Raw genomic sequence first — 23,449 nt, 5'->3', positions numbered from 1 at the left:
AATCGACCAGCTTAACAAGAGTACAAGTCGGCCTGGCTGGTGCGTGGTCATGCGGCTAAAAACAGCGCTAAGCTAGACAGGATATCAGGGACACGACGCTGTCCCCACTTTTCGCACAGCGTGACACGTACGTATGTCAGCAGACGATGAGCGCATGTCTGCTCCGACGAAACAAGGCCAGCACTTCCCCTCACTATTGTCCCGAAGTGAAGTCATTCCGGCTAGTGCAGAGTGTCAAAACTTGTTTTATTCAATGCCTAGCGCATAAATAAACGGCAGGAACGCTTTCTACATGTTTACTACTAACCATATATACAATACAGTGGCAAACTATTTCTCTTTATAGGCCGCACGTGGCCAAAGCGAGCTTGTGTACTTTAACAAATTACTACGTTGGAAGCATCGACCATTGCTATGATTCGCAGAAGCTGGAAACGCGCCTACAAGCCTTGAAAACCCGCGCTCAACACCTATCCGCGACGCCACTCCCCGACCTTTTGCCTACCACGAGCTCGCTAGCTACTGCAGCGCCACCTTGTTTGTTTACAAACATGCAGGAGGTCTATACGTTTGTTGCTTACCGCTGCCTCCATCTCTGTTCGTTTGTATTTTTATGCTGTGGCAGCGCATTCGAAGTCTCTCGAGCCAGATTTTTGCGCCCTCACTGCGGAGCTGAGCCGGTCCAAGCTCACCTGTGTATATGACCTCCCGTATCTTTAAAAAACGCACACTCTGTAGACATGGCCGCGTACAGCGTGCACTGAATTCATGGCTGCGCAAGTATATACGGGGATGAGCTCTTATCCGTGCTGTCCAGGCGAGCTTCGAAGAAGGGGAAGAAGTACTGGACGAATGAGGAGGTATATCGCCTCTATGCACAATGCACGGACTTCCAAGCGGGGGAAGTGCATTTCTCTAGCAGATGTAGCAGGCGTTTCGCGTGTGTGTCTGTGTTGTGCGCGATGTGCGGTCGCACGGAAATGACGCCTTAGGGAGTGAGCGAGGGGATCGAGTGCTCGGGCCCCGTGTTTTCAATTCAGCCGGAGCTGAATTTGTGCTTGGCGGGAATCTGCAGGCCCAGCTCGGCGGCGAATGAACGCGACGTGTAGCTACAGCAGCGCAGTTGTGAGAGTTTTCCCTTTTTGATTCAGAGCACGTTTCCGTTCAGGCGCCGCCGCCAAGCCGAAACTGAGCTTCGCTGCATGCTGCTGCTGGTGGTGGTGGTTGGAACTTTTATTTTTCCCGCCTTTTTTTAAAAAAAATCCATATTATTCGGCTTTTTCTTTCTGCGTTTTGGCGCTTATACATCCACTTCTCCCGTTCTCAATTAGATTAATAGGCCGATTGAACGAACCAAGAAAGCCGCCGCGCGGTGGCTCAGTGCTTATAGTGCTCGGCTGCTGCCCCGAAAAGCAGCAGCCGATGGTGATGATGATGAAAGGCGCCGGTTCGATCCCGGCCGCTGCGGTCGCATTTCGATGGAGGCGAAATGCTGCAGGTCCGTGTACTGTGCGATGTCAGTATACGTTAAGAGCCCAAGGTAGTCGAAATTATTCCGGAGCCCTCCACTACGGCACCTCTTTCTGCTCTCACTCCCTCATTTATCCCTTACCTTACGGCGCGGTTCGGTTGTCCACCGAGATATGTGAGACAGTTACTGCGTCATTTCCTTTCTTGGAAACCAATTTTCACCATTTCCGCGTATATGAGCATCACCCCGTTAACGCTATCGCGACATACCTTTAAGGCAGAGATTAAGCCTGATCTCGCCGATCTTTGTCTGAAGCCTGCTTCATCTTGAAAACCGAGCCTAGAACCGAAACCGTGTATATATATATATATATATATATATATATATATATATATATATATATATATATATATATATATATATATATATATATATATATATCAAAGGTGATTTCTTGGCAACTGATTGATCAATATAAGTAAAAGTGACCAGAAATTGAAAAAAAAAATAACAGGCTATAATCCACGACGTTTCGGCTGGGGACCAGCTTTTTTCGAGTGTATTACAGCATTCGAAACACGCAGCTTTTAAAGCGCGCGCGGAGTACAGAGATGGCGTATAAGGCACCAGTTTGCACTGGTTTTTTACGTTATTCCTGGTGTGACGGTTATTCCTGCCGTCTGTTTCTCCTAACTAGTGCTCATTTTGTTGTGTACTGTTCGTCTGAGCATCCGCCTCGCATGCGGGAGGTGCGGGGTTCGATCCCCAGTGCAGCTGGGTACCCACCGGTGATACAATGGGCTTATTTGGGGTGAAATGCTTGGGAAACGGGTCTTTGACCCCACCTTCAGTAAAGAAAAAAACGTTGGGCCATGGCTCTCTTTGACCACTGATGCCGTTGCGCCATGAAAATGTAGCGTCATCATTGGTGTGAACTGTGAAACTTGCTTACTCTTTTGTGTCATTCCTTCCGAGCCTTACTTATTTTTGCGTGCACCGTTTGATAAGATTTTTTTTTTTGCACTGCTGGGAATGCCCTCTGACGACTCGTGCCTACATCGTCAAAACGGAAGAGGGTCAACAGTTTCAGCGCACAAGAGAACACCTCAATCCGGCTCCTCCTCCCTCGTCTCCAGACCACAAGACTCCCGCGCCGCTGCCAGCTGTGGGAGTCCCAGACACTACAGGGACATCCGAATCTACACAACTCCGCAGGAGTGAACGGAAGCGCCAACCACCACGAAGATACCCGGCGCCTGAGTTCTGAAAATCTACTTGATTCGACGATTAAAAAAAAAAAGAGAGAGAGAGAGGGGAGATGTGACGTAGTGCAAGTCATGCACACGCGCCTAGCCCCATTTCTGTTATCTAACCGCTTGCCTATATAACCGCTCGCCTTCTTCAATAAAGCGTCATTCATGCACCATGCTTCGTCGTGTCCACATGGTCGATGATCAGCAGACGCTGTTAAGCTCATTTTAGGGGCTTTTTATCCACTGCCCACAGCGTCACTGCCTGCGCGGATGTTTGGGTTGATTTTAAGTGAACTTAATTGACCTGCTTTTGAGTTCAGAAGTTGCTAAGGGCGACTAGGGAAATTTGGGGGGGGAGGGGTAATACGGGGTAGTGGGAGGTGAGTTAACCACAACGGCGGCGTTGCGATTGAACTAATATTCAGCGCTCCTCCGGCAAACTTAGTCTCTTCTGACTGTGTATAAGATGGGCAGTGTTCCCAGGTAGTAATGCAAGAGCTTCTTTGCGTTGGCTCTTTGGCCTTGGCTTCGTCAACGTTGGCGGCTACCGTTTAGGGATCCCAAGGTCCTCGTCGTCATAATACGCGTGTCCACTTGCGAACTCCGTTGATTGAATGCTTGTTGACTACCTTGAGGCTGCCGAGTTTCGCAACACCGTGTCACCTCACCGATATTTTTAAAAAAGTGTTTACAGGTCCATTTTCTTTGTTCCCGAGATGACCGATGCGGTGTCTCAGGTTTGCTGCTGTGCGGGCTCGCTTTTCCTGTGCGCACTTTTTTTTTTCTGCGCAGTGTCCGCACGAACCTTCCTGCTTAGTATAGGTCACCGTCGCGCTCTGTATTTACAGTCGGTGTTCGGCGCAACGCGTTGCGCGTGTGTTCTCTTTGGCTCGTTTGCGAGCTGGGCAGGACACGAAAGGTAGCCCCGAGCACCACCTTTCCCGAACGAGCGACTGCACCCAAAGAAACGGAGAAAATAAACGCGAAGTGTGTGTTTATAAACGATCGGAGACGAAGAGCGACCGTTCTAGCGGATAAGGGAGAAAAAGGAAATTTCCCTCCCCGGGCAATGGGAAAATAAAAGTCGGGGGAACGACACCGAGGGAAATTTGCTCGGACAAAACGGCCGCGGCGCCTGCGCGCGCCAGCGATCTCGCTCTGACGTCATCGCGCCTCGTCCGCTCTGGTTTTGTTCTCGCGAGCGCGGTGGGGCCCTGGCGGCGCGGCCAATGGCGAAGCGGCGAGGCCACCGGCGAGGGCGAGAAACGGGAAGGCTCGCGCATGCGCTGTCGCTGTGTCTCTCCCTAAGCGAAGGAAAAACGGGGGCGCGCTTGGGGAGAGAGAGTCGCCCTCGCTTCTCATTTCTTTTTCCTGGAGGAGTGGAAAGGAAGTAAAATATGAAAGAGGCGAGGGAATGAGTGCAAGGGCAAGTGCCTAGACGGCAGGTTCGCACTGTGGGGGTGCCGGGCAGAATAAGAGTTTCGGGAATGGGAGGAGAGCTTTAGGGAAGGAGGAAGGCGTATTGCGTAACAAGCGCGGGCGAAGGAAGACGGAATCTGGAGAGAAGGGGTCGCGATTGACAGCCTTTGCGACCTAGAGAGAAGGAAAGATGAAACGGCGAACCTGGTCTTTTTTTGTTTACGATGAAAGCCGCGCCTGTGTGTGTGTGTGTGAAGGTTTGCCTAAGGAACGGGAAGCGGAGGAGGGAAAGCAAGCAGACGACGAGAATAGGAAGAGGTGGGGATGCGGAAAGGAAGGTGTTTCGTCGGAGCCAAAGGGAAGGAAAGAAATGAGGAAGCGAGCTTGCTCCTCGTTTCCGACAAGAGCGGACAGCGGGATGGCGTGAAGGAAAGGGGGGCTCTGTGGCGAGAGAGAAAACGGAAGCGAGACGCGTGTGGGGGAAGGGGTGGCGAAATGGAAGTGCGCGCCTTCCCTGAAGAGTGGGAAAGAATAGAGGAAGGGGGCAGTGGTGGTGGGAAAGGGGCGCGGGATGCGGGGGAGGGTTATCGCGTGGAGAGGGTGGTCGTGGGGAGAGCCCCGGCTGGAATCTCTCCGCTCGGGGCGCCGCTCTCGCCCCGCCAGCGTGCGTCGACCCTAGCGCGGGGGGTCCGCGCCTGTTCCCGGCCTTCGGGAGCGCCTCTGCCTGCTGCTGCCGGGGCCTGCAGCGCCGTGGCGTTGGGGCGCTCTCTGCGCCGCTGCCTCCGCTGCTGCTGCTTCTGGCGCGCCCGGCGGCGCCGTGCTGTGCAGCCTCCGGCCGGGGTTCTTCTCCTCCTGACCCCCTCCGCGCAGTGTGGCCGGGATCCCGGGATTATTTTGCGTGTCTGCGGCGAGGAAAAAGACCCAAGGCCGCCGTCTCCTCTTCTGCCGCCTTCGGCCCGAAACACCCATCGCTGCCTGTTCGTCTTCCTCATTCTTAGTGTTTTTTTTTGCCCACTTTTCTTTCCCTGCTTTTTCTTCCGTTGTGTTGAGCGCTTGGCCGCCTGCTCATCGTTCCTCTTTCTGTTTAGCTTGATTTCTTCGGCCCCCATATCCCTGGTGGTGTTGGTGGCCTCCCCCCCCCCCCCCCCCCCGTCTTTGCTATTCTTTCTTCCTCATTTTCCCATTCTGTGCTTTGTTTTGCCACGCTGCGTTGATCTGTCTTTTGTTTTTACTTTTGCACGGCCTCTTTTCTCCAGCTTTCCCCTTTTTGTGGCTGCAGGTTGAAGGAGGGGTGAAGGTTCGTGCCGCGCGACCAAGTTCCGTTGGCCCACATTGGTCGACGGGCTGTTTTTTTTTATTTCGTCTTTCGTGCGTTTCGTGTTGCTGTTTGTTCTCTTGTCTACGAGACGTCGCTGGTCTGGCTTGGTTTGAAGCTGCTTGGCTTTTTGGTACGGCATTTTCTTCAGGTGCACTTCTGCGCACGCGTTGAAGCTGTCCAGCCTTTCCCTTAGGCCTCCTTTTCCTGTGGTTCTTCCATTCATACGTATTATTTCATTTTCCTTTGGCACGAGAGTGCACCTTCCTCTCCTGTCATTTCTGGCTGCCCCGACGGAACTAATTAGTAGCGCCCCCTTGCACCTGTCCTTGTGGCAGTTCGTTTGCTTTCCTTTGGACAGGGTTAGTCTGTTTTCCTTGTTGTGGCTTCGTTGTGGCTTCTGAAGGTCCGTCGTGCCTTTAGAACCTTTTTGTTGCAGGCCATTCCTTCTCGTCTAGACAGTCCTCCCCCCTCCGTTCCAAATCTTTTCTCCTTGTTCGGGGTTGAGCTGAGGGACTCACTTCCAATTGTTCCCTTGTTCCTAACATTTCCAGTATAGTACTGGGATTTGTCACTTTGTCCGCCGCAGCCTTCGACTCTTTTGTTTAACCGTTCGTTGTTCGTATACTACGCTGACGTGGGCGCCTGGGCCTTGTCTCGCGTGCGCCGACTCCTCGGCTCTTTCGCGCGTTGTCGTTAGCGGTTTTCTTTTCCTTGTTTCCCAATTGCCTCCGGAGGGCCTGTTTGTGGTGACCTTCCCCGCGGGAAAAGGGGAGGGGGGTGTTGGCAATTACAGGAGGTCGCCGCGGTAAGCTCCGCTTCCCCATTTCGCCTGGTCGTTGTCCCTTCGCCTATGCGTCAACCTTTTCCCCCTCATTAGGGACACCACTGTTCCCTCGTTGCAGCCCGCGATTCGCGCGAGTATTTTTGCTGAGCTGGCTATGTCTTCCTTTTAGTTGGTAATTTTTTTTTCGTTTGTGCTTGCTCCGCTGCATCACGTGATATCTTTCCTCTAGCGTGTGCACATTGCCTTAGCGCCTTTTGGCCAGTTTGTTGGAATTGGTCGCGTCTGCTTTTTTCCCAGGGTATCGCGTGTTTTGGCGCGCTTAATTGTGCTTCTCCTATCATCTACAGGTTGTGACTAAAGGGTTGGGCTTTTGGGCTGTTTTGCTTCATATACTTCGGCACGTATTACGGAGAACAGCCGATCGGTGGTCCCCTCGGGGTGACGGAGTGGGTTCGCGAGATCGTGAAGGCGACATGGGATGGCAGTGGAGCAAGGTGGGCAAGTGAGAGGGAATTGGCGGGAACCGGGGGGGGGGGGGGGGGGCACGGCTGGCGCGGTGCAGGTTTAATTGAGATCCGTGGGAGGTCCGCAGTGGACGTAGATGGGAGGGGGATATGATGATTATACTTTGGTGCGTCAGCAGCCCGTGATGTAGGTTTCAGCTGGTGGTCTTTTCTCGATGCACGAGTTGTGCGCCCGCGCCAGTTTTGCAGTACCAGGAAGGCGACTGCTTAGTTATTATTTTTTTTGGGGGGGGGGGGGTGCGGCTTTACGCCTTGGCCCACTTACGTGTATCCAGACACGGGCCGGCGTTGTCCAGTTTCGTGGTGATCAAGGACCATCTTTCTCTGAGAATGTCCACAAATATTAATATCTGGTTATAAGGAAAGATGCGTTGGCGATTTCGCTTGGGGTGTGCTCCATTTAACCGATGAAAGGTATTCCCTTTTTCGCGCCCGAGTGATTTTTATCGATCTCCTTTCGGACGCGGATGAATCTAAGGGACAAGAAGTGTTCGAGGGAGAAGCCGATGTAAGAGCAGCAATTTTTCCGGTACCGTTTGTTTGCTGAGTACTTCCCAAGCCTGCCTCAGCCGCCGTCACTCTCGCGTCCGAAAAGCGAAGGAACCGGAAGACAGAAAGCGAAGGTAAGCTCTCCAAAGTGCGTGCTACTCCTTTGCACCGTGGGAGCGCTGTTCTTGGTTTAGTTGCAGTTTTGAGGGGGGATCGCGATTTGAGTGGCACTTCGCGGGCGGCGTCTGTCAATCCTCCGGAGAACTTTTTCTTCTCACTTCGTGTGCACTGGCTCCAGGCACTGTGGAGAAAAAGCGAATCTGATCTGTCAAGAAACTGTCGCGTACCACCTCCTCTCTCAGCCTGTCTCTCTCTCTTCAAGCTGTTCTTGTTTGTAATCGACCCGTGGTAGATATCGACTCGCGCCTTGTCCTCTTGAAAACTTTCTATAGACAGTCCATATATTGTTTATAGTGTGTCTACTGAATGTTTTTCTTTATCTAATGGATATGTGTCCTCGAAGCTTGTGAACAGACCGCGTCGAGAAGTTTCGGAATCTGCTTTCTTGCCGACAGCGTTGGAGTGCTCACATAGCGACAGCAGCGTCCCCTAGCGCAAGTCGTTGGGTGTGTTCGTCCTCTTCGGCTGGGCTTGACGTCATCTCCATATTGCTCACCGGATCTCGTAGATATAACTTCTTTCCTTTTTTCTTTTCGCTGCAGTGTTCGGCGTATCCTTCGCTATCGCCGTGCTGCCTGGGGCACCTTGTGTCGTCGGCGTGACCCCCGCCCTCTTCCTCCTGTCATATATCGCTTTTCGGCGTCCGCCAGATCGATACGGGGGCGCGCGCTTTGTAAAAGTTCGGGAATTCCCCGGCCACCGTCGGTGCGAGTGAGGTGGACTCGCTTCACGGGCGTGGAGTTGTCAACCTTGGTCAGCCGAGTTTTCTTGTTTGCAATGAGTGTAGTGTCATTCGCCACAGCTTCCCCCCCCCCCCCCCCCCCAACACTCGCACTTCTTTTTTTCTTCTGCGGCTTACCGTCTGGGAGTACTGTGTCCGGGGAGCAACTTTGCGTTTGCTCTGTCACGCTTCGCATGCGTGCTTAATTGCTGCCATTGTTGTAGACTTGTGTAGGTGTTTTGTTTGTTTCTAAGTTTTTCTCGTCGTTGCTTTTATGCCCGTGAACCTGTTTTACGCTTTGCCCATTTAATTTTATTCGCGAGTCTTGTAATCGAGTGCGCGTGCAATCGTTTCCAGGTGTTATAGTTGATGTAGAGCGTTAGGGTTCAGCGCAGAAACTCTTCCTTGAAGACGTACCGTTAGATAACTCGATTGTCGATGTTTCTGTGGTTTGTTAACCGGCCCTTATTGTGTCCCTAAGTCATCAACGAAGGAAGAAAAAGCCGAAGTAATTCCTAACCAGCCCGAATAGTAGGATCCCCGTGGGCAAATAATGATTTCGACGAGGGGTCCACCCTTTATTTTTGATGTGGCCGCCCGTGTCGGTGCGCCGGTATCGAAGACAGAATTCCCCAACCCCCCTTTACTACTTGAAGTGTTTTTAGATATCTTCTTAGTCATCGTGCCCATGAGTTTATAGATCATTGCTTTTCGTTTTTTTTTAATTTAAGACCTCTGCTGCTCGGTAGCAGCCCTACTATAGGGGGCGAATACTGTAGAATCTAGGGGAGAGGGGTTGAGGGATAACGCAACGGTTGCGGGAGGGACAGATGGTTGGCGGTTCTAACCCGTGGTTTACGCCTCCGCGTTCTCCTCCCGTTCGCGCGGCAGTTGGAGTGGTCGGTCGGCGGCGAAGATGACACCTGGCGTTCCGCGCTGCCCTGCCCCTCGCGCCACCGCGGATGGTGGCCGCCGTGCCTCCTGCCGTCGTCGCACGGAGCGGTGCTCGTTACGGGCGCGCATTACGACGGCGACGTGACCCCGACGTGATTCTCCGCCGCGGCGTCTTCTCGCCTTTGACGGCTCATACTGTCGTGCGTGCGTGGGCCATTCCACGAGGAGCCTGCACTTGTACTCGGACCTTGCTGGGACTTCTGCGCTGCATCTCTCAAGTCTTCCCTCGGACACCGCTCGTTCTTCTTTCCTTTCGGAACTTGAACCTTGGTTGCCCGACGATACGGCGCCTGGCAGCCTGCTTGATCGGCGGCATTGTGTTAGTGTTGACGTGCTTACCACTGGCCAGGATACGAGTCGCTGATTGATCGGCGGTCTTGTGTTAGTGTTGACGGGCTTACCACTGGCCAAGATACTAGTCTCTGACAGCCTGCTTGATCGGCGGCCTTTGCTAGTGTTGACGGGCTTACCACTGACCAAGATACGAGTCGCTGCTTGATCGGCGGTCTTCTGTTAGTGTTGACGTGCTTACCACTGGCCAAGAGACGAGTCGCTGATAGCCTGCTTGATCGGCGGCCTTGTGCTAGTGTTGACGGGCTTACCACTGACCAAGATACGAGTCTCTGACAGCCTGCTTGATCGGCGGCCTTGTGCTAGTGTTGACGGGCTTACCACTGGCCAAGATACGAGTCTCTGACAGCCTGCTTGATCGGCGGCCTTGTGCTAGTGTTGACGGGCTTACCACTGACTAAGATACGGGTCTCTGACAGCCTGCTTGATCGGCGGCCTTGTGCTAGTGTTGACGGGCTTACCACTGACCAAGATACGAGTCTCTGACAGCCTGCTTGATCGGCGGCCTTGTGCTAGTGTTGACGGGCTTACCACTGGCCAAGATACGTGTCTCTGACAGCCTGCTTGATCGGCGGCCTTTTGTTAAGTGTTGACGTGCTTACCACTGGCCAAGAGACGAGTCGCTGACAGCCTGGTTGATCGGCGGCCTTGTGCTAGTGTTGACTCCCACCTTCGGGTGGCAAAAGTACAACATTGCCTTCGGGCCTTTTCATTTATATTACGATTGGGTTAAGCCTGTGATACTTTAGTGGTACAGGCAGGAGCTCATTGGTTTACGTTTTTTTTTATGGCAGCTCCACCATACTCTTTGTTGACGGGCTTACCACTGGCCAAGATACGAGTCGCTGACAGCCTGCTTGATCGGCGGCCTTGTGTTAAGTGTTGACGTGCTTACCGCTGGCCAAGATACGTGTCTCTGACAGCCTGCTTGATTGGCGGCCTTGTGCTAGTGTTGACGTGCTTACCACTGGCCAAGATACGAGTCTGACAACCTGCTTGATCGGCGGCCTTGTGCTAGTGTTGACGGGCTTACCACTGACCAAGATACGAGTCTCTGACAGCCTGCTTGATCGGCGGCCTTGTGCTAGTGTTGACGGGCTTACCACTGGCCAAGATACGAGTCTCTGACAGCCTGCTTGATCGGCGGCCTTGTGCTAGTGTTGACGGGCTTACCACTGGCCAAGATACGAGTCTCTGACAGCCTGCTTGATCGGCGGCCTTGTGCTAGTGTTGACGGGCTTACCACTGGCCAAGATACGAGTCTCTGACAGCCTGCTTGATCGGCGGCCTTGTGCTAGTGTTGACGGGCTTACCACTGGCCAAGATAACGAGTCTCTGACAGCCTGCTTGATCGGCGGCCTTGTGCTAGTGTTGACGGGCTTACCACTGGCCAAGATACGAGTCTCTTGACAGCCTGCTTGATCGGCGGCCTTGTGCTAGTGTTGACGGGCTTACCACTGGCCAAGATACGAGTCTCTGACAGCCTGCTTGATCGGCGGCCTTGTGCTAGTGTTGACGGGCTTACCACTGGCCAAGATAACGAGTCGCTTCTTCGTCCGGGCTGCAGTATCCCACGTATTTTCACTTAGCCTTTGTGGACTATGTGACCGAGCGAATTTGAGGACCTCTTATGGTTCGCTTGCCTTCTTCGGCTAATTAGGGTTCGAAGGCAAGCTGTGTACACTCCGGAACTGGCAACTCCCTAAAGGGGACGGCGTAAGCGTCGACATCGTTGGCAGCGGGTCGGGTTCGAACGACGTGCCGAAGGGAAACTGACCTGGCTGTTGGCAAGAAACCGGGCGTTTTTGAAAACCGCAGGCTTTGTTGATCTTCTGGTGTAGTTATTTCTAGACTGCTGGTCTCGTTCGATTCCCTGGTCCCAGCCATGGCTGTCTTTACTTGTGTCTCAAGGATCGGCCCCTCAGTTTACATGGCTTGTGCAGTTATCGAGTGAAGGGTCCCCACTTGTTAGTGTGTATTCTTTAGCTCTTGTTTCAGTCAAGTCCTTTGAAAAGCGTTGTATTAAGAAGCAGCCGTTGCGTCGCCTTGACCGTCCTCGTCTGATGAGCTCTGTACGTGTCAAGAAACCGAAGACTGTGCTGTGCTTGCTGCGGTTTCACGAAAACGTTGTTTCCACTAGGAAGTTGTTCTCTCCGGCGCATTCATTAAACGCCGCCTCGTACGAACATTTGTGAACTCGCTTCGGTCGAAGCGACCACAGTGGTGGATTGTGTGCGGGAACGGGTCACGTGTCGCGTCCGGGGAGCTAATCATACTCACCATTTATGGCTTTCGCTGTGGATTGCGAGTTGAATTCGTCAGCGAAGGCGCCGTAACGGAAGTTTTGAGACGTGCGCAAACGAGGACAGCAGGGTTCACTGACCCTCGATAAACCCTACTACAATCGTGGTAGCTGCACCTCTTATCGTGGTCGTGCAACGGAAGGAACTGTCGTCGTCGATTGTTGCGTCGGACTGAGTTGCTTCCATCGACGTCGCTGCGTGGGAAACGAATCCGGCATGTTCTACATCACTACCTGTAAGTACTCAAGCTCTTACCACACTTTGCCGCGTCGATTCGGTTCTTCGTACCTTGTTGGTTCTTTCTTCTAACGTACTCTTAACAAAGCTCCAAAAGATGTTTTTTATGACAATCTGCCTGGCCTTTTTAGAGGTGTTCGTTGTGTATTTGCATCTAGCGTATGGATTGGTGGCTATGGGGCTGAATAGGGATAATTATTTGTTTTTTACCTTTTTTATTGGGGGGGGGGGTGCCTAAAATACGTCGTTTGTGCGCGCTTACTGTGGCGAGGCCTTCAATGCAAGTGGCGTAGTTATTTGAGGCTGACGTCACTGACCTCTACCGCCAATCAAAAAAAAGGAGCGTGGTGTGTCGCCGCGTGTACGTATCGCCAGGCACGATAATAAAATCGCATGGACTCGCCGTGTCTGTACAAATTTCGCGCGGGTTGCGATATTTAATTCTCACCAATTGATCGTCGGCGCCGCAGCTGTTGTGAAATCCCTTAAGTCAATTTGCGGTGCGTGCCTAATTAGCGTATTCCTAGCCACGACCTGCTGTATGTTTTACTAGCTGGTAGCCACATAACCGTAAGCTCTTGATCTTCACGACCTCTGCCGCCCCACTTGATCGAGAGAGGGCGCGCGCTGTCAGCCACATGTAGAGTCACTGGATAAGTTTATCTAGTGGCTCTAGCCACATGACGTCTCTCGACATCCGTAGCTCGTTGTCTTCTCTTTGGCCTGGATTATTCAGCATGGGTCTTGAGGCAGCAGTATACGCTTTGCCCGTTTGACAGCTTGTTATTGTTGGCGGGACTCGGTGGGTGTGGCATCAGGTGGGGCCTCGTATTGTATTATCCTCTCTTTTTTTTTTGGTGTAAGGGAGTTTTTCAAGTGGCCACACCTTGGTTCGCAGGTGTGGGGTCTATAACGATCTCAACGCTGAACCGCAGTGGTGCGGTATTTATGTACCGAGTATTTCAGCGAGCACTTTAAAAATTCCTAGATATAGGGCGTTGGAAATAAAACACAAATCTTTTCAGGAACACGCTCTCAACCGCGGCGGATGTCAGTTACCTAAAAAAATATAACTGATTAGCTTGCAAATCAACTAAAATTTGCAATTTAATTAACGCAGTCTGGTGGTCAGGGCCAGGGACGAATTCGTAGCCACGGGCAAGGCAATGACTTATCAGTTTTCGAAAGGAAGAAAAAAAGGCGTCCTCTAAAACCCTGCAGCATGAGGAAATCAGTTTTTTTTTCTTTCGGGCGATGCCGAAACGGCCAATGAGGCGCGCAGAGAGCCCCGTAGCAGTGGTTGATGCCTCTACCGGAAGTGACGTCATTTTCCTTCTGATGACGTCACTTTCCTCCAGGTCGGTAAATGTATTAACATGATTGGCGTTGCATCTCTCTTTTTGTTTTAGATCACCGTTGCACCACCTCGAATTTACTTACTCTGTGGGCGTTGGCAGTTGCTTGATGGAATCCCATCGTTGTTTCGGCGTCTTTAGTTCGCGTACTTTGCTCGTTTTTAAGGGTTCACCTCCCAGGCGCTGTTCTTTGCTCAGGGCCCGTTGGCGTGGTTCTTGGGAGTTGATTTGCCACAAACGTTCAGTGTTCCGGACGCTTTCCTTTGGAAGAAGCCAGTCGCATTAATACAAGCGCGCGAACACAGCATATACACTTAATATAATAATTGGTTTTTGAGGAAAGGAAATGGCGCAGTATCTGTCTCATATATCGTTGGACACCTGAACCGCGCCGTAAGGGAAGGGATAAAGGAGGGAGTGAAAGAAGAAAGGAAGAGAGAGGTGCCGTAGTGGAGGGCTCCGGAATAATTTCGACCACCTGGGGATCTTTAACGTGCACTGACATCGCACAGCACACGGGCGCCTTAGCGTTTTGCCTCCATAAAAACGCAGCCGCCGCGATCGGGTTCGAACCCGGGAACTCCGGATCAGTAGTCGAGCGCCCTAACCACTGAGCCACCGCGGCGGGTATACACTTACTTTGCACATATTTCTTTTTGTGCCTAGTTATTAGTGCAAGACCTTCGCTTGACTTTTGCACGCGCATGCAAAACTCTAGTTCTTCATTGTTATAGTTCTGCATAGGCATGCAGAACTGTAATTGTGCGCAATACAGCTTTATAATTGTGCTGTAAATTGTGCACATATGCGAAGCTATAGCACTGAATGTGCGCAATTTGTTGCCATAGTGTCGGGGCAACATTACTTCCAGATACTTCCAGCATTGCCTCAGCGTGGTTGATGCCGTCATTTAGCCACGTTAACGCAACGTGCTTAGGCCAGATATCGCAGTAGTGTCATTGTCGTGTTACTCCAGCTTTCAGTCAACATTATTTGCAGCTGTCGATAACATCGAAGGAAGAAAAGGTAGATTACAAATATGTTACCGCGCAACATTGCTGCAACATTTCGTAACATAGCCGAACGTTTCAGACTTCTGTATTGCGAGGAATTTGGTCTTATAACCTTAGCGCAACGATGTACATCATTCGTAACAATAATGCTATACGCTGCGGCAACAATTTGTGCTAGTACTAGGGATATTTTAAAGCGCGTCGTGCTGCGGAGTGGTTTCGGTTTTCCAAAGAAAAGCAGCGCTTGAGGCCTGCATCAGGCTTCACCAGGTGCCGCTCTGCATGCCCCCCCCCCCTTTTTTTACTGCATCTTTTTTTTTCTCAACCCACGTGACGTTATCCGATCGCTTGCTCGCGCAGGCGGCAACATGCCCTCTCATGTATTGTCGCCTTGTGGCGACTTCGCTGGGCAATCGCTGTTCGGACGAAGTCAGCCTGAAGTCAAGCTGCAAAATGCGTAGCGTGTGGCAGCGTGCGAGGCAGCCGTGCTTCGAGTGCTGCGACATTAGACAGTTTTAGCTGTGCGTACGCAAGTGCTTGCGTACGCAAAGAGCTACTGCGCTGCGTGCGTTACGCTGTCCGCTCCGAAGTATAGTTTTAGCTGACCGTGCCGTAGCGTCCCTCAGGCGCACGTGGCGCCATCTAGTGACAAGAAGTCAAACCACATCAACGCTCGGTTGAAGAAACTTTCATCCGTGATTACTGATAACTACTGTGAGTGCATTGGGAGCCTTTTTTGTTCCAAGAAGAAAAACTATGCAAACCGAAGAAAATGCAAGATCTGGCTAAAATTTAGAAAACTGCTTCGCCAGGTGTCGTTGCTACGAGGAAAACACACTGAATATAGTTAGGCCTAGGAGCTTGAAGATCGCCAAATTATCTTAAAAACAGGGGCTAGTTATCGCTTATACCGCTACGTGTGGGCAAGATTAGGCGAAATAAAAGCGAACCGCTACCATTTTAGCGAGCTATTGCGTCGGAGAATCCAGCGGCGACATGTATTTATTCCGAACCGGGCGAGCAGGGCGCCGCCATCTTGTCAAAGTTAGCGTACGCAACCACGCAAGCGCTGCAACGCAAACTCCGCTGGCTAGCGTACGCAAGGCTACCGTACGCAAGACGCAAGGCTTGCGCTTGCGTTCTGCGCATGCGCACTACCGTCCCCGCAAACTCCTCGCGTACGCTCTTTGCGTACGCACAGCTAAAACTGTCTATTATTGTATGCGAGGGAGTCCTGGCGCACGCATAGATATCCTCTATTCTTCTCGGACAGCTGTGTGGAAAGGCAGCACATTGACGTAAATGGGCCGTGCGTGGTACAAAGGGCACAAATAATTTGAGCAGCCAATGACGCCCCTTTAAACGAATCCGTGGCGGCTCGAAGTGCTTGTAGCGAGCGAATTCGCCTTGGAAGTTGTCATACGCAGGACGTTCTCAGACGAGATGCGACCGGGACTGGTGGGCGCAGGGATGACCGGGGAGTACAGGCTAATACCGACAGAGGGCGCTTGCCGTCCTCCTCTTGCGTGCCCCGTGTGTGTCGGGGTCTTTTCTAGGAAGCGGCTGGGCGAGTTGGCATCAAATCATGTTGCCGTGTTCTTGCATGGCGCTGTTTTCGGTGCCCATGTTGCGTCGCGCAAAGTGTTGGCGGCTTCTGTTTCTTGTGTCTGGCGCAGCGATGCTGCTCCAGCTTACACTGGCTTGTCGCATCTGTATAATTTCGGAACGGCAGCTTTCGTTTACTTATGCCGATGCGTTCTTTCCGTGGTTATTATTTATTTGTGTTGCTCTTGTGTATGAAATATGTAATAATCGAATAATGATGTAAGCCGCCGCGGCGCCTCGGTGGTTAAGGTGCTCGGCTGCTGACCCGAAAGACGCGGGTTCGATCCCGGCCGCGGCAGTCGCATTTCGATGGAGGCGAAATGCTAGTCACGCGTGTACTCTAGATGCGTTAAAGCCGGAGTCTCTTTGGGACGTGTTGCGACGCCTGCCTATCGAAGCTCGACCGACGTTACTATTGGTTAGCGTGGCGTCGTCGGCTGGCTGCAGGCATCCGGTAGACCATGGCGACCGAGCAAGGACGAGACGATTTCTAGTGCGAGTTAATTCCAAGGTTGGTGAAAGATGAAGAGAAGAGAATTCATTCTTTTTTAAAAGTACATTTAGGAGCCCCTTAAATAGGCTCTCCACAGTCGTCGGAGGGATCTTGCTTCCGTCGACGTCACGTGACCGGCACAGAGTCTGATTGGCGGAAAGAAGTCACGCCTCATTTCGTCGAAGCATGGTGAGACACGGTCGGGTGAAATTCTTTTCTGCACCTGGTGCCAGACGCCAACCGTAACAGACGTTAAACTCCATAAATCAAGCCAAGAATAAATGTGGTTGCAGCCTGCTTTGGAGCGACCTGGGACAATGGAAGAACACTTTTCATAAGCGATCGTGCGACGTGTGTGCAGATTTTCTTCATTCTTTTTCCTTCCGTCTTTTATCGCCGCCCGCGGCCTATCACAAGCAGGTGAGACTGTAAAGCACCGAACCCACCAGTGCGCATAAATAGGCCCCGGGGAAAAAAAAAAAAAGTCAGGCCGCAAAAAATGGTCAACTGTAGTTTTCTGAGCTTGTTTTATGCAAAACAAGTGCTCCTGACAGGGAGGTCATCCCATGACCTTGCACTATACAGCCGGTACAAAATTTTAAATAAACAGTCCATAGACTGTGTATATAACGTCTGTGGGCTGTTCATAGATTGCTGAGTAATTTTGCTCAGGAGCGCCGTGGCACCGAGGCAGCGTCCGGGAATTGTGGCATGCGCCTCTGAGTCAGCGGGTTATTGACCCGCGCGACGTTGCCAGTCTAACAATGCGGGGGTTCCGCATTGAAATCGGCCGGCCTTCAACCAAGTGCTGCTTGTTTCTGAAGGCGCTTCGACTGTTTCGGCGCAGATCTGTTACTCGGTCGCTGCTTGTATCGAATGTCAGCCGCTCTGCTCTCGTCCCTTACGAAACGAGCCAACGAAAAAAAAAAAAGAAATAAGAAAGGGCAGGCGGGTTGTGCGCACGTCACCATCGTGTGGCGCGGTCACGCTTTCGGTGGAGACTAGGTTTTCTTTTTTTTTTGCTTCAGCGACGCCGCGTTGTCTTGGGAAGCGTATAAATAATTTAAGCGCGCCTATTTTTCGAGGCCCGCGAGACTTCGCGAGAAGCTCGAAGAGGCTGTCACCGGGCAAAGCCCCCCCACCCCCCCCCACCCCCACCCACACACACACACACCTTTATTTCTTATTCTCTCTCTTCTCCTCTTCGGACCTGCTACAGTCTTTCAGGCTGTGCCAGGGAAAGCGCGGAGAACATGCGGTGTCCTTTTGTCTCTTTTAGATGTCGAAAAAATTTTCGCTGATGTTCTGCGGGAAAATTTACGTAATCGTCTTTACTAGAGATTATGAAGAAAGTAGCGCAGGCATGTTTTCCAATACAGTTATGAATAAAGACTGCGATGTTCCCGCTGTCGTGGCTGAATGGTTGGGGCCCTCGGCTGTCGCTGCTTTCTGTACGGTTGTAGGGGCGCCCGCATTTAGATGGAAGTGAAGTGTGATAAAAGAAAAAAAAAGTTCCGTGCTGTGCTGTGCGATGATAGTGCGCGTTGAAAAACCTCACGGGATCGAAATTGACCGGGTGCCCTCCGCTACGGCGTTTGTTTTATCCAGTGCATGAAGCCTCAGGACGTTACAAGCCCCCCTCACATACACCATCGGAAGTACTATGCGATGACCGCCTGTAACTTTCCTCGACTTCCATTGGCCGTTTGCTGCTTCTTCACTTAACGAATGATCGCCCTTAGTTTGGCGCTGCAGTCGAACCGCGCTATAACGAACCGGTTTGTAACTGAATTTTGGATATAAGGAGTTAATGACGATTCCCCTTGGAAGCTCGGTGACGATTCCCCTTGGAAGCTCGGTCTACAGGTGGCTATAACGAAGTTACGGCTATAACGAAGTAATCCCCTTCAACTTCGTCATAACCAGGTTCAGCTGTACGGCTTCTCGACGTCCGACCGCGCCCCCCCTCTTTTAGTAGTGGGTGTGCTGCGTAGCGTGCGTGCGTTCGCGTACCGAACACCTATCCGTACGCGTTTCGAAACCGCGCGCTATTTTAAAACGCCCTTCGAGGAGCGGACGCAACCCGGATCTCATGATGTCTGTTGGGGTCTTCCAACACCACCGAGATTCACGTGACACCCTCCTGGATCCGCATTTCTCCTCCTCGCCACAGCGGCGGCTGCGCTTGGGAACTTTGTTTTTGCGAACATTGCATATTGTACCTGAAACTGCGAATACTGACACGTGCTGTATGTGCATGAGCATACGTGTGCGTATGCGTGTCCGTATGTACGTGCCCGCGTTCGTGCTTGTTGTACCACTGTTCTTCTCCGGCACCCTCTCCTGTCTGTCTGTCTGCTGCGTAGCGCACCCCGAGCACGTTGTGTTGGGCAACGGGACCTCGATCACGCGGCGCCGGCGACTACGTCGTCGTAGAGAGTTTTGCACGTTTTTCTTCTTCTTTTTAATCTGTCTCTCTCTCTTCTTGTGCGCCCTCCTCCTCTCGCTTGTCGGCTTTCGAAACGTCCCTTTCTGAGCGTGTGGCGTATTCGCGTCGGCGCGTTTTTCGCACGCGTTCTTGGCGTGTATTTTGCGCTCGGGGCGGCGCGTCTGGTCTGACAGTCCTGCTTCCCTCTCCTTTTTTTCCTCCTCGCTGCTGCTCGTAACCCTTAGCGCTCTTTGCGTAATGCGTCGTTCGTGTTTGCATCGAGGGCGGGTCCATTGGGTACCAATGGGGTGCACTGTCGCTGGCAGCCGGCACTTTCAGTTCGGCTGCCATTTGTGTCGTTATCGTTTTTTTTTCTCCCGTGGTAACGCTTTTGTGACAGCGGCATGCGGTTATGCGACTGTGTTTTCTTTGTCCTGCATGCTTTTCTATAAAATTATCACGTGGGAACTGCGTTGAAGATTACTGAAATGTGGTTGTCAGTGGGTAATATGATTTCGTAAGCGATTGCAAAGTCTTTGTCGTGTAGTGACCTTGTTTTGTGCTTGCCGGTGCGTGTGTGGTGTGTACGAGGCATATGTTTTATGGTTTAGGAGGTTTAACGTCCCAAAGCGACTCAGGCTATCAGGGACGCCGTAGTGAAGTGCTCCGGAAATTTCGATCACCTGGGGTTCTTTTACGTGCACTGACATCGCACAGTACACTGGCCTCTAGAATTTCGCCTCCATCGAAATTCGACCGCCGCGGCCGGGATCGAACCCGCGTCTTTCGGGCCGGCAGCCGAACGCCGTAGCCACTCAGCCACCGCGGCGGCCCGTACGAGGCATATGTACTGCAGTGGGAGCGGGTGGTCGGCGTAAACTCCCTGTATGCCGGGAAGTTAGCGGCATTTCTCCTTTCCTCTCCTTCTGCTCCTCCTCGCCCATCATTGCATCAGATGTGCGCCCCGACTATTTAGCACATCGAAATAAAAAAAAACAACTCATAGACAACTGCAGTCTGCTGCATTGGAGAAATGCAGCAAATCATCCATGTCACGTGACACTCACCACGTGACCCTTGGATGACGTCATTATTTGTTTTTGCAAGTCATCGGTGTCTAACCTCAGTACACATCCTCAACACAATTTACCGTCTCTCTCTCTCTCTCTCTCTCACACACACACACACACACACACACACACACACACACACACACACACACACACACACACACACACACACACACACACACACACACACACACACACACACACACACACACACACACCCCACAACGCGTTCACTTCGTGCCTCTCTAAAAACGCTTGAATCAACCATTCGTGGCGTGCGCGTTGCGTGCCCGCCTCAGAGGGCCCGGTTTCGAACCCCAATGCCGGCGAACTTATTTTTTCGAATGAAGCCATGTGGGAGGTATCACTTTGTGTGGACACATTTTGCGGACAACTTCTGGTGACGGGTTTTCCTTCGCTTGAGGGGTATAATGCTTTCGCATTAACAACAATCATAAAAATTCAGTTATCGTGCGGTTGCACCAATCACCGAAGCCGATGCTGTTGTAGAGGGCGCGCCGCGGAAGGCCGCCCAAATACCGGCTTGCTTTTTCGGCTCTTCCGGGAAGAACTGGCTCTCGCTTCCGCTCACTGCGGCCAGGGTGCCTATATATACTGCGGCCGTGGGATTGTTCGCGTGCGCTCGGCTTCCTCCGGCGCTCCTCGGGCCGGTTATCGCGTCCCGCGATAGCTCCTATAGGAAACGGACGGAGCAGCTCCTGACAACAGAAACCCCGGAAGGCGCTGGGGCTGGGACGCGCCCGCGCGCACTGCGTAGCATCTCCGGAAAATGTTACCGGCGGCGCTGCTGACGAAATTGCTCGTGCGGTCCACGAGAGTGCAGTGGAACGGGCTGTTATGCGCAAGAGAAGAGTTGTCGTCATTCTTCAATAGCTTAAGATATGACTATTCGTCATTTTGATGCTCGATATTAATCTTGAACTGGCGGGTGGTCGAAATTAAATCCGGAACCCTCCACGACGGCATCCCTCATAGCCGAGATATCACTTTATACACGTCGGAATTCGTTATTTGAAATGTTCTCATCTGTGAGTAAATAAAACGCCTTCTTCACTTATTAGTACTAGCGTCAGTCCCTCGCAGTCTTGCAGTGTGCCACCCGTAGAGCTGAAGGAACTCCACCGCGGGCAAGTCAAGCGGGGAAATAAAGTCCAGCTTCCTCTGTCGGGTGCAACTCAAGAACGCAGCGGTTTTTGCCCGTCAAAGGGCCCCCTTCCAGTCAATGGCGTCGATCTATTCTCATGACCCTGCTAATGTGACAATGCAGAGAGCGGCGTCACAATGGACGAGAGGTCTATCTCCTTTCATCTACCACTCCCTGCTTTATCACACTGGCAGAGTCACGAGAATCGGCCGACGCCATTGGCTGGAAGGGGATCCTTTGAAGGGGGGAAAGGCACTGCGTTATTGAGTTGTATCCGAATATAGTAGCGAGGACCGCGTAACTGAATGAGCGGATATTTTCACTCGTAATTGTGAGAAAACAATACAGAGAGCGGTTAGATGCTAACTGCGCAAACACACCGTCTCCTGTGGTGTGTTGCTGCGGGATGTGACTTGTGCAATGGTTCATGCACTCGCACCGACAAGTTCTGACTGCCTTTGGAGATCAAAAGTGCGTAACAAACATCCGAAATTCCCAAGGTAATTTTGGATGTTCAACGCCCTGCAGCACCTGGTGGCAGCCGCGTAAATCAAAGCCGTTTTTCCAGAATTTCAGGGCTTGAGTGGTATTCGACTGGTGGCAGTTCGTAACCACGGAAAGTTGAGCCGTTATTCCTTCTGTTCTTTTTTTTTATTGCGAAAGCATTACTAGCCCCATTACGTGAAAAGCCGGTGGCGTGTGTTAGTGCGTGTGCTCGAAAATTGTGCAGAAAATCCCAGCGATGGCAAGAAAAATGGGGTGACGTCATCAAGCATCCGTATGACGCAGACAGCAAGCCGAGCATCGCCACTTCCGACGATTCTATAAATGTCTTACGTCTATATGTGCTCCGCACTGGCCGACCTCAGTGTGATTGTGACTCAACCGTTTGTCCTGCAGCGATCCGAAGTTGGAGGCTAGTTTGCGACACGGATTCGAACATCCATTTTAGCCTCTGCGCCGACGACATCACTGTCTGGGCAAACCGCGGCAGTGATGCCAAAATAAAACACCTACAATTGGCCCTAGCCACCATCGACACATATGTATGGGAGTGTGGCCTGACCTGCTCCCCTTCAAAGTCCGAGCTATTTCTCTACCGCCCCAGACAACACGATTCAGTCAATCCTCCCATCTCCCTCACCCTAGGTACCCACCCCATACCACTAGCAGACAAAATCAGCGTGCTTGGGCTTGTTCTTTACTCAAGTGGTGCGCACTGAGAAGTCCTAAAGACGCTCCAAACACACGCTCAACAGACCACCCGACTGATTCGCCGCATTGAGAACCGCCGGGCTGGCCTCCGCGAGCGACACACGACTCGCCTCACCCAGGCTTACGTCATAAGCCGCACCACATATGCCCTTCCATACCTACCCCTCACACAGAAGGAGAGAGACCGGGTATAAATGCGCTCCTGCGAAGTTGCACGAAAACGGCTCTACGTCTTCCCTCCAGCGCATAAAACGACCGACTCCTCAAACTCTGTGTCCACAACACCTTTGAGGAACTCGCAGAAGCTACTTTTACGGCACAAATATCCCGCCTATCCAACTCGGAGGCTGGCCGCACTTTATTATCCCAATCAAACCTCACCCCAACTACACACCCTACCGAGGGGGTCCCCCTTTCTCCTATCCTACGCTCTAACCTCAACGTGCCCTCTGTCCCCAAGAACATGCACCCTGAGCGGGACAGGGACCGCAGAGTAGCAAGTGCTCGGGCCCTCCACAAACAATATGGCGATGACCATGAGGTGGTCTACGTGGACGCTGCGGAGTACTCGTCAGGCTCCCGTATGGCACTGGCGGTAGACGACAATCAAGCAAAACTTCTGACTTCCAGCTCAATCATCACCAATTCTACCACAGAGGCAGAAGAGGCAGCCGTCGCGCTTGCTCTCATTTCTACATCTGCCACAAAAATTATCTCTGACTCTAAATCTGGCATTCTCAACTATGCCAATGGCTACATATCCCGCACTGCTGCTAGTTTACTACGCTTCTGGCAGCCCCGAAGCCCTATAAACCTCATCTGGACGCCAGCCCATGCCGGCCTCCCTGGCAACGAGGAGGCTCGTTCCTTAGCCCGAGGTCTCACATTCCGGGCGGGAGTCGAGCCCCTTCTACGGGCCGAGGAGCGCCTGCTCTTCTTCCGTGATATTCTCTCGTACTACCGGGAACAACGAAGGGAGTACGCACCCACAGCCCTATCCCTCCCCATAGCGCAGGCCGCACACTGGCGACGACTACACACTCGGACTGCTCCATACCCCACACTGCAACATGCCCGATACCCATACCGATTCCCCTCGTC

General features: G+C 52.2%; 1 protein-coding gene across 5 annotated transcripts in view; it reads left to right on the top strand.

The window, feature by feature from the left end:
* MED15 (mediator complex subunit 15) overlaps window positions 1-23,449 on the top strand; it is a 138,816-nt gene that overhangs the window by 15,050 nt on the left and 100,317 nt on the right. The window contains exon 4 of one of the 5 annotated variants that reach the window (XM_077654088.1): window positions 9,051-12,002. The exons of 3 other annotated variants lie outside the window; for them this stretch is intronic. In XM_077654088.1, coding sequence (XP_077510214.1) covers window positions 11,984-12,002 — 19 coding nt within the window. In that variant the 5' untranslated portion in view covers window positions 9,051-11,983. Of the gene's footprint in view, window positions 1-9,050; window positions 12,003-23,449 lie in introns of those variants that run through there. One more of the 5 variants, XM_077654086.1, reaches the window with a different exon arrangement.

This window comes from Amblyomma americanum, chromosome 2 (assembly GCF_052857255.1).
Source record: "Amblyomma americanum isolate KBUSLIRL-KWMA chromosome 2, ASM5285725v1, whole genome shotgun sequence".
In the NCBI taxonomy this organism is placed as follows: Eukaryota; Metazoa; Arthropoda; class Arachnida; order Ixodida; family Ixodidae; genus Amblyomma; species Amblyomma americanum.
Note: the sequence above shows the minus strand (reverse complement) of the source record. Positions and strands in the feature narration are given on the sequence as shown.